This window comes from Barbus barbus (assembly GCF_936440315.1).
Source record: "Barbus barbus genome assembly, chromosome: 47".
Taxonomy (NCBI): Eukaryota; Metazoa; Chordata; class Actinopteri; order Cypriniformes; family Cyprinidae; genus Barbus; species Barbus barbus.
This window is the reverse complement of record NC_136725.1, coordinates 22,804,883-22,818,735: the sequence shown is the minus strand read 5'-3', so window position 1 is coordinate 22,818,735 and position 13,853 is coordinate 22,804,883. Positions and strand designations below refer to the sequence as shown.

The 13,853-nt window shown below is 43.7% G+C and overlaps 1 protein-coding gene across 1 annotated transcript in view; it reads left to right on the top strand.

Annotated features, from left to right (window-relative positions):
* LOC306865753 (contactin-associated protein-like 4) overlaps window positions 1–13,853 on the top strand; it is a gene marked incomplete at its 5' end in the record, with an annotated part of 151,290 nt that overhangs the window by 120,978 nt on the left and 16,459 nt on the right. The window contains 2 exons of the mRNA XM_079410522.1: window positions 9,974–10,213; window positions 11,660–11,884. Coding sequence (XP_079266648.1) covers window positions 9,974–10,213; window positions 11,660–11,884 — 465 coding nt within the window. The remainder of the gene's footprint in view (window positions 1–9,973; window positions 10,214–11,659; window positions 11,885–13,853) is intronic.

Here is a 13,853-nt window from a genome sequence, read left to right as displayed (position 1 = left end):
ACGGGTGCGTCTTTTTAAAGACGACGTTGCATCTGGCAAACTTGACGTTGCGTCTTTGTAAAGACGAGTTGGGTCTTGCTTCAGACAACGTGTCACCCGTGCGTTTCTGGATGCGGTCGTTACCTGGGGCCGGGTGATGGTCATGATCACTGCCTCACATGCCTGGGCAGTAAGCATGCTGAGGTGGCGTTCGTGGATGAGGCATCTTCTCATGGGAAGGTGATCATCTTGGAGTTGCGGGCCAGGCTCCGATACCTCGACAAAGGGACGGAGCTCTGTTGCCCCTGCCTTGATTTGGCCCTCGTTCTGGCTGCAGACAGACGGGGACCATTTCAGGCGGTGGCATGGTGGCAAACCCTCCAGGGAACCAACCCTTGAGGGACCATCGCCCCTCTTGCGCTCCAAAACCAGTTGAGCTGTCAGTGGAGCGTGCTGGGCCCTCTACAAGGGGAGCACCAGCAGTTACCCTGGCGCTCCTCCCGGTCACCAGACGTCGACTGCTGCATCGGAGGGTGAGCTGGAGATTTCTGGGCAAGAAGATTCGGCTGCTGCTGCTCCGGCAGTAGCAGTGCCTGAGTCGGATCTAGAAATCACGGCTATGCTTTCCCGGGCCACTGAGAGGGTAGGGCTCGAGTGGAGATCCCACCGTGTCCCGAGCCCTCGAGGTTGGACGACTGGTTTCTCGGGGTAGTTTGCGCTGGTTCTCAGCGCCCTGCCCTAGTGCCTCTCTCCCGGAGGTGCATGGGGAGCTTACCAGGTCGTGGACGGCACCTTTTACTGCCAGAAACCGCCCTGCTAGCTCCTCCCCCTCACCACCCTCGGTGGCGCAGCTAGGGGGTATACGGGGGTCCCCCCGGTGGAGCGGTCGGTTGCGATGCAGTTGTGTCCTAATACCGTCTCCACTCGGCGGGGCGAACCGTGCCTCCCCTTCCGGGCCTGTAGGTACTCGTCTGGTCTGTCCGGCGGGGCTTATATGGCCTGTGGGGAAGCTGCCTCCACCTTTCGCTACGGCGTTACTGCAGGGTCCTCAGGCTAAAGGCACTGAGGACATGCACGGGGGTGGTTACGATCCGGAAGCTCTGAGAGCTTGTACCTCGGGCCTCGCGCTACGAGCGACGAAGGTGACGCGGTCTCTGGGTCGTGCGATGTCCACACTTGTGGTCCAGGACGTTCACCCCTGGCTGTGTCTGGTCGACATGGGGACACCGACAAAGTATCGGTTCCTCAAGGGCCCTGTGTCCCAGACTGGCCTCTGCGGCGACGCAGTCGAGAACATGGCCCAGCAGTTCTCGGCTGCTCACGAGCAGGTTGAGGCGATCCAACACCTCCTGCCCCGGCGGGCAGCTGCTGCCTCCACCCGTCCGCCGGCTGCAGCGCCCCAGCCTGCTTGTCGCCGAGGGCGGCCCCTGCGTCCGTCCCTGCTCCCGCACCGCATCCGCAGCAGCTTCCAGAAGCGGTGCCGTTGAGCTGGGCGTAGGCAGGCCGCCCCGCCCGTCCTGGCCCCCGTCAAACCTGGCGGTGAGCGGAAGAGCAAGAGGCACAGGACGGGCGACCCAGAGAGAGAGAGAGAGGACTGCTTGGGAGGTGGCGGATGCGCCTCCCCCTCCCCCGGTGGAGGGCCGGGTGGAGATTCTCCTATTTCAAAAATCTCGACAAGAAGCGGTTGTCTCTGCCCTGGGTCCCAAGAGGGCATGGAGAGTCGCGGACGGACCAACTCCGGACCGCGCTCATCCTCCTCTTCGCCAGCTGGCAGCAGTGGGCGGTTCGAGAGCGTCATCAAAGGCCCTACTCACGCACCCTCTGCCAAACCTCGGAACCAGGTAAGCGCGCACCGCACACTCAGACCCCTTGGTCCGCCACGGGCCGTGTTCCTGTGTTCCACCTCGCTGCCCCACCGCGGGTACGTCGGTGGTCCCGCTGCTCCGCTTGTACGGTGTCTGGGTGCCTGTCTACCCAGCCCGTCTTGCTGGCTCCAGTGGACCATCTGACTCGGCTATGCGGTTCAGTTTCCTCCCAAGTTCAGGGGCATCCACCTCACAGCAGTGAAGGCAGCTGATGCTCATGTTTTGTGTGGAGAGATCGCTGTCCTACTGGCGGAGGACGCGATGGAGCCGGTCCCTCCAGCCGATATGAAGACAGGGCTTGCAACCCTTACTTCATTGTGCCCAAGAAAGCGGTGGGTTACGACCAATCTTGGATCTGCGTGTCTGGAACTGGGCCCTTCACAGGCTTTCGTTCAAGACGCTCACGCAGAAACGCATCTTTGGGTGCATCCGTCCCCGAGATTGGTTTGCAGCGGTCGACCTGAAGGACGTGTACGTCCATGTGTCGATTCCTTCCGCGCCACAGGCCATTCCTGCAGTTTGCGTTGAAGGACGGGCATATCAGTACAAGGTCCTGCCCTTCGGGCTGTCCCTGTTACCCCGTGTCTTCACGAAAGTTGCGGAGGCAGCCCTTGTTCCCATGAGAGAACAGGGCGTTCGCATTTTCAACTACCTCAACGACTGGCCTATACTGGCTCAGTCTCAGGACCAGTTGTGCGAACACAGGGATTTGGTGTCACACCTCAGCCAGTTGGGCCTTCAGGTCAACTGGGAAAAGAGCAAACTCTCCCCGACGCAGAGGATCTCTTTTCTCGGTATGGAGTTGGATTCGGTCAGTCAGACAGCACGCCTCACGTAGGAACGTGCTCAGTCGGTGTTGAACTGCTTGAATGCGTTCAAGAGCAGGACAGCGGCCCCACTGAAACAATTTCAGAGGCTCCTGGGGCATATGACAGCTGCAGCGGCAGTCACGCCGCTGGGGCTGCTTCATATGAGGCCGCTTCAACACTGGCTCCATGGCCGAGTCCCGAGGTGGGCGTGGCAGCGCGGCACTCACCGGGTCCAAGTCACACCGGCCTGCCGCCGAACCCTCACCCCGTGGTCAGACCTTTCGTTTCTGCGGGCAGGAGTGCCCCTGGAACAGGTCTCCAGGCATGCTGTGATTTTCACGGATGCCTCCACCACCGGCTGAGGTGCCACGTTCGACGGGCTTGCGGTGTCGGGGGTTTGGACGGGCCCCCAACTGCACTGGCACATCAATTGCCTAGAGTTGCTAGCGGTACGTCTGGCCTTGGTCCGTCTCAGAAGGCGTTTACGAGGCAAACACGTACTGGTCCGCACGGACAACACTGCGACCGTTGCGTACATCAACCGACAAGGTGGTCTGCGCTCCCGTCGCATGTCGCAACTCGCCCGCCACCTCCTCCTCTGGAGTCAGAAGCATCTGAGGTCGCTTCGTGCCATTCATATTCCGGGCTTGCTCAACCGGGCAGCCGACGAGCTGTCACGAGCTGCGCTCCCCGGAGAATGGAGACTCCATCCCCAGACGGTCCAGCTCAGCTGGCCGCGGGGCCTTCGCAAGTGTGCGTCTCCCCCAGTGGGCCTTCTCGCAAAAACAGATACTATGCAAGATCAGGGGGGACGAGCAGCAGGTCCTGCTCGTGGCGCCGTACTGGCCCACTCGGACTTGGTTCTCAGAACTGATGCTCCTCGTGACAGCCCCTCCCTGACAGGTTCCTCTGAGGAAGGATCTACTGACTCAGAGACGGGGCACCTTTTTGCACCCGCGTCCAGACCTAAGAAGCTGGAAACTTCATGTCTGGTCCCTGGACGGGACGCGGAGGTTCTAGGTGACCTACCCCAAGGGGTAGTTGACACCATCACTTCGGCTAGAGCGCCGTCCATGAGACAGGCCTACGTCTTGAAATGGAACCTGTTCGTCGAGTGGTGTTCTTCTCACCGAGAAGACCCCCGAAAGTGCCCGATCAGAGTCGTGCTTTCCTTTTTGCAGCAGGGGTTGGAGCTAAGGCTGTCTCCCTCCACCCTTAAAGTCTATGTGGCTGCGATTGCTGCCAACCATGACCCCGTGGAAGGGAAGTCGGTGGGTAAGCATGACTTGGTCATCAGGTTCCTTAGGGGGGCAAGAAGGTTAAATCCTCCACGGCCCCCCTCTATACCCTCTTGGGACCTGTCTCTAGTGCTGAAAGCACTACAGCAGGCCCCATTTGAGCCTTTGCGGTCAGTTGAGCTGCAGTTTATTTCAATAAAGACTCTGCTCCTGCTTGCATTGGCCTCCATCAAGAGGGTAAGGGACCTGCACGCATTTTCGGTCGACGATTCGTGCCTAGAGTTTGGGCCGGCTGACTCCCAGGTAATCCTGAGGCCCCGGCCTGGCTACGTGCCCAAGGTTCCCACTACTCCCTTCAGGGACCAGGTGGTGAGCCTGCAAGCGCTGCCCTCGGAGGAGGCAGACCCAGCCCTTGCTTTGCTTTGTCCCGTCCGAGCGCGGAGATGCTACGTTGACAGGACACAAAGCTTCAGGACCTCAGACCAGCTCTTTGTCTGTCACAGAGGCCGGCAGAAGGGGAAGGCCGTCTCCAAGCAGAGGATGGCCCACTGGATAGTGGACGCCATCACCCTGGCTTATCAGGTACAGGGTGTGCCCTGCCCGTTCAGGTTGAGAGCTCACTCTACTAGAGCTGTTGCATCCTCCTGGGCGTTGGCTCGTGGCGCCTCGCTGGCAGATATTTGTAGAGCTGCGGGCTGGGCGACCCCTAACACGTTCGCTAGGTTCTATAGCCTTCGTGTGGAACCGGTTTCCTCCTGTGTTCTCACCTCAAACGGGTAGAAGCACTGAGAGGTCCCGTTTTCGGGTCGGCTTGCTAAAACTGCTCCAGAGAGTCCGTACTGTAGACCCTGTCGAGTTCCTCCGTCCCCTCGGCAGTCAGATGTGGCGGAGCATCTGACGCCAGGCCCTCACTCGCTGAATCCATGAGAACCGGTAGAGGGCTGGGTTCCATATGAAAGGCCTTTTTTGGACCCCATATGTGTATAGTCCACGGTATAGCCTGAGAGCCCGTGTTTCCCCGGCAGGTCTTCTGCCAATCTCCATGAGGTACAAATTCCTCTAATCCTCCATATGCGCCTAAGGTTGATCATATGCGTAATTGCTCCGAACCTCCTACGGGAAGGGCGAGCTTCCGTAGCGTCCGGTTCCAACTGGAATGGGTACGTTTTCCCAGTGTTATCCAGTCTTACTGAGTGGGTAGTGCCATGGCAGCAGTAGCTGGTCTTCTGCGGTAGCCCTGACCTGCGCCAAAAAATAGGGGCTCAGGAGGCTTCCACAGGACACTGGAAGGGGCAGTACCCGTGGCCTTTTGGTAGGGATCCCAATTCGTCGGTCACCGACGTGACTCGGAGTGACCGACTGATAGGGAACGTCTCGGTTACGTATGTAACCCTCGTTCCCTGAAGAAGGGAACGGAGACGTCACGTCCCGTCGCCATGGCTGCTGTACCACCGCTGAGCGGCCGGGTCACCGGCTCGGCTCCTCAGCGAAAACCTGAATATGCGCTGCACCCGCTGCCTAATTATACTCACGCTGTGATTAGCGGCAGCTGGATGCAATAATCGCATGCCAATGTGCATTGGCTCGTTTAGATACTCTCGTAGGGGATTGGTCTCTCTAAGCGAGATCCCAATTCGTCGGTCACCGACGTGACGTCTCCGTTCCCTTCTTCAGGGAACGAGGGTTACATACGTAACCGAGACGATTTTTAAAAATGGTTTTAAGTTGGCAATTTGCATTTTGATATAATTTTAATGACTTTAACCTGTTAACCCGCATCGGCCCGTGGGCGGGCCGGAAGGGCGTGGTCGGGCGTGGTCGGACTTTTTATTACCTTTGTTTTAGAACAATATTCAATCAATTATCATTAACTATATATCATTTGAAAGCTAAAACACTCAAGATTAACGATGTGAGCTTGTTTTTGAAATCAATACACCAGAGAGGAAAGGGTTAACAGAAATGCTGAAAGACCGGCCATTTAAAATGAACAAAGCGAACCGCAGTACTCACGTTTGATCGCCAATAGCGCTGGTCAGCTCAGACTATTCCAAGACACACCAGCATACATTTCAAGAGAAGGGTCCACTCTTCAAAATGCATCCACTTTTTAATCCAAAACAACGAAAAAATAGGGGAAAACACGATAGATCCTCCTTTGTTTACATAAGCGATTCGAGTTATAGTTATCGATAGCGTCCATTTTCCAATAAATATCGATTATAATTCGTATTCCAGCTTTGAAACGCCATCTATTTCCAGCAGAATCGTCTCTTCCGAGTAAGAATAGCCCTCCCTCGTCTCTCTCCTTCAATCGCAGGAGCTGTTATAACCCGGGACAGTAAGCGCGTCCGTGAATGGGTCAGCGAGGTGTCAATCCGGACACATCACAATAGGGGTGTTTGAACCCAGCCAATGCCTCGCCAGCACAGTTTTGATGGATGGAAGTGTTAGCCAACCACAAGGACGTTTAAAGTGATTGACAGTTTGAATAGTTTACGTAAGATTGTTTAGAGAATAGCTCGGCGTATTGTCCGTGTGTTTTCGTGCGCTCTCGGGTTACGCATGAAGCGTACACATAATGGCGTCGCAGCGCTACACAGACTGGCTATCAGCGAACAGATGTTGCCCAAAGCTCACATCTGAATCTCTCCATCGTGGATCTTCGACTTGAGAAGTGTTTCTGTGGCGTTTGGTGGTGTTTTGGAGGACGTGGGGAGAAAAATGGCTAATTTAGTAGCCGAATACGCGCTGAGATCGCTGGGAAGCGTGGATAGCATTAGCACGTAAGTGTCTCCACCCTCCTCTTGAATGTTTATGTGTCTTTATCATGTATTTGCAGCTTTTGTTTCATGTTAGCTGTTTTAGATTCTAAAAATGACAACGGAGAGGGATAATATGAGGGGATTACATGAGTTTTGTTCGTGTGGGTGGGTGGGTGTGTTTGTTTGTGGGTATGTCCCGGTTATTGTGTGTGTGTGCGTGCGCGCGTGTGTGTGTGTGTGTACAAAATGTAAACAGTGTTGCAAGTTTGATTTGTTTTGCTTACACACTTTCTCACTCTTTTTCTCTCACTCTTCCCTGTCTTTTCAGAGGTCTGGTGAATCCAGATGGTCAGAAAAAAAACCATTTTAGTGGCTGCTAGAGCGTCTTCCTCCACTGTAAATACTGTAAATAGTTTTTTTTTTTTATTATTTAGTAATATTAGTAATAGTAATCTATTACTATATTAGTAAAATAGTAATATTCATAATATTCACCATATAAAATAAATAAAAAATACAAATGTTGTAAAAACAATGTATTTTGCATGTTTTGTGTTTTCACTAGTTCAAAAATGATCAAATCTGTTTTGGTTCACTGTTTTCATTATTGGAATTGTTCAGAATAAAGACTGTTTAGTTATGTTCAAATTCTGAAATAGTTTTGTGTTTTTTTGTGGTTTCATTGGTAGAGCAGTTCTGAATTGATATACATATGTAGTATGCAGTGTCTTATGGAGTCTCTAAATAGCATTTTTGAAAGGATTCCTAGACTTTTCTTGAAATAAAATATCCAAATGACTTTTCCAAAGCTTTTCTTGAAATGAAATACCATAAAGATGTACTTTCTGTAAGTCTTTACCTATAAAAAATTTATTATTTCATATTTTATTTCAGGAAATATTTAGGCGTTTTTTTTCAAAAATGCCATTTGTAGACTAACCAAATGACTAAATGAGTCAGCACTACAAATGCTGTTCAGAAGTAGTTTTTTATTGTGTGTTTTGGTGGGCAGAGCAGTTCTGAATTGATATACATATATGTATTATGTAGTTTTGACTCATTTGGACATTTGTTTACAAAGTGTCTATTTGGGGTCTCCAAATGGCTTTTTTGAAAGGACGCCTAGATTTTTTTTAAATAAAAGCTTACAGAAACTACATTTTTGGGAGTATCATCCTCAAATTTGAATCAAAACATGGTCAGATGTTCAGCTTTATCTTTATGGTGTTTTCAGGCCTTTGGCATGAAAGTCTCATCCATTTTTCCCTTAGTGAGCTTCATTAAAACATATCGCGAGTCAATTTCATGTATATTTTACCTTGTTTTACTCTATTGCTATACTAATTTTGAGTTATTATGACTCTAGAGTAACAAAGGATCAAGTGTCTAGTTTCAAACAACACCAGATTTTTAAATATAGACCTTAGGGTTCAAGAGCTACAGACATTTTTATTTGGTTATATCGTTTTTTACAAAATGCTCAAAAATAGGGGCGCAGGGTAACAGGTTAATAGGTCTAGTTTTAATTAACAGTATCAGCACTGTTCTATTTTAAGTCATGTATATATTTTTGGCCTATTTTAATAGTTTTAGTTGAACCGTTTTAGTTTTAGTTAACGATAACACATTTCTGTTTTAAATGATTATTATTATTTGCATATTTTAGTACCATTAAGCTTATGTTTTGATATTATTTTGATTAATTTAATAGTTTTAGATTTAGTTAACAATAACAACATTGTTCTACACTGTAAAAAACTAAAAAAGTTGAACCAACTTAAAATTTTAAGGCAACCAGCTTCAGCAGATTTTTGAGTTTTCTCAACTTGTTGTTTTAAGTTTATACAACAAAAAGTTGAGAATCTCCTACAAAAATAATTTGAGAGAACTCAAAAACCTGCTGAAGCTGGTTGCCTTAAAATTTTAAGTTGGCTCAACTTTATTTATTTTTTTGTTACAGTGTATTTTAAATTATTGAAATATTTATTTTGCAGATTTGAGGACCACTAAGATTTTTTTTTCTTTTGTATTTTGCATTTTGATATTATTTTAAAGAATTTAATAGTTTTAGTTTAATTTTTTTTAAATTAACAATAACAACATTGTTCTATTTGAATTTTTTTATAGATATTTTTGCATGTTTTTATTATTATTGTTTATTATTGTCAAAATGATTATTATAATTTTTTTTTTCATTTTGTTTCATTTTTAATTTTTATTTGTTTTCAGTTTGTTATTATTTAATGAATTTAATAGTTTTAGTTTTATTAACAATAACAACATTATTCTATTTTAATTTATTAATATATATTTTCAGCCTTTTTTTAGGAGCATTAAGATTTTTTTTCATTATTTATTGCATTTTGCATTTTGTGTTATTTTAATTAATTTAATAGTTTTAGTTTTCTATTTTTAATTTTATAATTATATATTTATATAATTATATATATATATATATATATATATATATATATATATATATATATATATATATATATATATATATATATATTAGGATCATTAAGTGTTTTTTTGCATATTAAATGACAATTAACCACAATTACAAAGTGTAAGTGAATTGTAAGTGTATTGAAGTGTATTTGTTTTTTTACTTTATTACAGTATTTAGAGTAATTAGTTTTTTATTATTTTAATAATTTTAGACATTAAAATCTCATATAAATACTTAAGAAGGAGACTTAAACAAAACTTTCCATTTGCTCTGATTTCTGTCCAAGCGAAAAATCTAAAAAATTAAAGGAACATAATAGTCATCTGTTTCCTGTAGGGTTGGTAACGCTTTTGCATTTGTCTCCTGCTTCATCACTTGCATGTCAAAACTTTTAACAGTTTAACAGCATTTCCTACTTTCGGTTGAACATTTCACAGATGATTATATGGCACAGCTGGCACAGAGAGTTGTTCACTCAAATGAATTAGCACTAAACAGCTGAACACTAATATGTGCAGAGCGCATTATTTCTGTATTTATAGCTCGTCATCTGCAGGAACAGAATGCAAAAAACCACAGTATTCTTCCTAAAGCAGTTACCATATAAAGGACAAAGCCGCTGTGAAAGACTGACAGATTCAGCACATCACAGGAGGATAAAGGGTCAGCGATCGTTTGTTTTGAACGAACGGCTCGGGTTCGGTGAACAAAACCGCTCGCCACGACTCAAACCCTTGACAGCATGTGAGAAGGTTACACTGTCTGCGCGATAAACGCTGTCTTTGCTGTCGTTAATGGCTTTTGTGCTTTTCTCCGAGTCTGGACAGCTGTGTGTTTTTAGAGTAAACTGTGCTTGCTTCTTCAGGAGGAACGGCGTCCAGACAGAAGGGCTTCCTAGGCTGCATTCGCTCGCTGAAGCTGAATGGGAAGACTCTGGATCTGGAGGAGCGGGCGGAGATCACGCCCGGAGTGACGCCTGGATGTCCCGGACACTGCAGCAGCTACGGTGGCCTGTGCCAGAATCACGGCAGCTGCGTGGAGAATCACAGCGGCTTCACCTGCGACTGCAGCCTCTCGCCCTTCACCGGCACCTTCTGCCATAAAGGTACTGAAGCTCAGCAGGGTCACCCTAAAAATAGGGCTGGACAGTGCATTGATACCAGTGTTCATAAAAATAAATACATTTTCAATATCGATAATGACAATAATAGCTTCATCTCCACAGCTGCGCTTCATAAGTGTACCACTATTTTATTTGATAAACGCTTTGTAAAATACACTGAAACTAAAAGGTCTTCACACAAATGTTTTACTCTTAAAAAAATTTTATATATTATTTTGCTTTAATAAGTTTTATTTATTTAAACTTAATCATTTCATTTAGTTTCAGAAGCAACATTCCAAATTTTTGTTTGTAATCTTAAGGTCATTTAATATTTAGATTTTATTTAATTTCAGTTAACCAAAATTTTAGTTTTAGTTAGTTAGTAATAACCTCACTGTTCTGTTTGATTGCTTGGTAAATGTGGTTCCTTGTTGTTGTTTTGTTTGTTTTTTGCCCTTAAAATATCTATCTATTGACAAAAAATGATAATAAACTATACTGCACTTTATGAGCATTTCATTTGTTTAAAACTAAGGTAAAATACACAACCTTAAAATATTCACATTGATATTTTACTCAAAAAAAAAGAAATTTTGCTAACAAATGTCCTTTATTTTCGTGTTTAGTATTATTTATATACTATTACAGTATTTATTAATATTTTTAATTAGCTTTATTTTTATATTTTCGTTTTTGTTTTACTTAAAATTTTAGTAATTTAAGTCATTTTATTACTTTTTAATATATTTACTTTTATTTTTATTTCTTTTAGTAATTTCACTTCAACTTATTTCAGTTAGTTCTCAAATCAACAGTTCTAATTTTCACTTTTTAAGTTTAAATTTTTTTATCAAAGTTTATTTGAATTTATTTGACAAAAATGACTTTTAATAGTTTTCCAGATCTGCACTTCATGAGCATTTTACAGTTTAATTAGCTAAAAACTGCAGTAAATCATAAAATGTACTGACACCCAAAAGTCTTGGTTTAATTTGAAGAAATTATGACAGAAATATCTTACTATACTATTCTATAGTACTTTATTTTGACACAAAAAAAATATTGTGTATTATAAAAATGTTTTGTTGTAAATTGCTTTATTGCTCTATGTATTGCTATATTTTCATTTGATTGCAAGTTTTATGAATTCACTTCATTAGACCATTTTTGGATGATAAATTATATTAAATCATTTAAACACAGTTAAAAATCAAATGGATTTCATGGATCCATTATCTTATTTTGTGGTCTAACAAACATTTATTTATTCCCTTAGTAATAGTAAATGTTGATATAAAATGATGCAGAAAAAAATATTTGATAATATTTTTGTCCATATTGCCTAGGCCTACCTGCAAGTCAGTATGACACAATGATATTACACCAGCATATGATAGTTATGCATATCCATTATCTTAATCCCGTTGCGTTTAATCTCTCTTTCAGACGTTTCTGCCTTCTTCAAACCTGGAACGTCAGTCACGTACACGTTCAAAGAGCCTTACGAGCTGAACAGGAATGTCAGCGCTCATTCATCCTCCATCTACTCAGATTTAACGCTGAGAGGAGAGAACGTTTCACTGAGCTTCAGGACGAGCCAAGCGCCGGCGCTGCTGCTTTACGCCAGCTCATACTACAGAGAGTTCCTCGCTGTCCTGCTCAACAGAAACGGTCTGAAATGCTCTGATCTTCCTCTCTAAGCACATTCACGTGGATTAGCTTGAGTCTGGGGAATCTCTGAACACACCAGCCGCACTAAATTACTTCCTATATTGTCTGAAATCCGGCAAAAGACAGGGAAAGCCGTGAAAGAAATGGCCTGTCACATGCCGGCAGGGGATATATTCCCTCGTGAGACTGCCACGCATTCATGAGCTCGTGTAAACATGCGTCTGTGATCTCACTCGCCAGAAAAGCCGATTCAAGCTCTGGATGCCCGATTCTCTGAGCTAAATTTTCTCAGAAGCTCTAGTAATTTAAAAAGTTGCTCGACTTTCATCCAAAACACCAGCCTGACATCAGAGACACATCTTCTCATGGTTTGCTGCGCTGTAAATGTGCCACGGCAAGGGAAATTATATTTTAGTCAAGTTGCGCATTTGCAGAATTACATATGATGAGAAACAGGCTGAGAGCCATGAAATAATGCAATAAACATACAAGATCTCTTTCTTTTACACAAATCATACAGTGTAGGGTGATTAAAAGATTCGTTTGAGACAGTTCTTTTAATGAATCTTGCAAAAAGACTCATGAAGTTTGATCTGAATTACTGTCCTAAACAAACGTAAGGCAATAAGACCTTTGTAAAATTATTTTTTAGCCACAAAATAATGCAAAGACAGTAAAAATACAAGACCTCTTTCTATTGCATCTTGGCAAAAAAAATAGTTGACACTTTTGAGCCGTTTCTTTTAATGAATCATGCAAAATGACTCATGACCTGACCAAACGTGATGCAATAAAACCTTTTTCTAATGTAAAATTATATTTTGCATGAAAACAAATACTAATAAAAATTACAAAATTGCACAACAAAAGTACTAAAGATTAAACTGAAATTAAAATGAAAATACAAAAATTAAGCCTCAGTCAAAATATGAATAAATATTATTATAGTATATAAATAATACTAAAATAGTTGTGGGTTTGCAGACTTGAATGTGATGATATAAACAGGCTTTAAGCCATGAAATATTGCAATAAACTCACAAGATATCTTTCTGTTGTGTCTTTTTTGCAATCATACAATGTAGTTTGATTAAAAGATTCTTTTAATGCTTCATGCAAAAAGATTCCGGAAGTTTGATTTGAATCAGTCTTAAACAAGCATGGTGCAATAAAACATGCTTCTCCTTGGAAAAATTTTATTTTAGCCACAAAATAATGCAAAGACAGTAAAAAATACAAGACATCTTTCTGTTGCATCTTTGCAGAACATCTTTACAGCATGACAAGTTGACTCTTGTGAGCCACTTCTTTTAATGAATCATGCAAAAACACTCATGACGTTTGATTTGAATCACTGTGCCCCAACCAAGGATGATGCAATAAAAATCTTTTCATGTAAATTTGCATATTTGTCCCAATGTTATGCTTTAATTGGATCTAGACAAATATTAATTGTTGCTGGAAACATATTGCATCATGTATGGTTGGAACCAGACTAAATCTAAAACTATTAAAAATTGTATACATTATTATAGAATATACATAATTCTAAAATAAGTTAGAACACAGTGTAATGCATGGCTACTTGTTGAGCTTTTTGGAATGGATGTTCATATACAGACACTGTATAGGTTTTGTTTTAATAAATATTGTTTTAATTACCAAACATGAAAGTAAGTTACTCAATATAGTCTTGTTTTATTTAGCATGCTGTTAGGGCCAATTATTGTGGCATCCCTCGCTGCCGCAGCAGAATTCAGTAGGAATCTGTGGATCTGGCTCATCACAACACTCTGGGTTTGCACTAGGGATGTAACGATTACCGGTTTGACGATAAATCATGATAAAATTCCCCACGGTTAGTATTACTGTTTCATATTTTAATTATCATTAAAACCGTATTCGATTACCACGATTTGAACAACTCACGATAAATAAATACTGTCCGGCATAAAGCAGAGTGTTAACA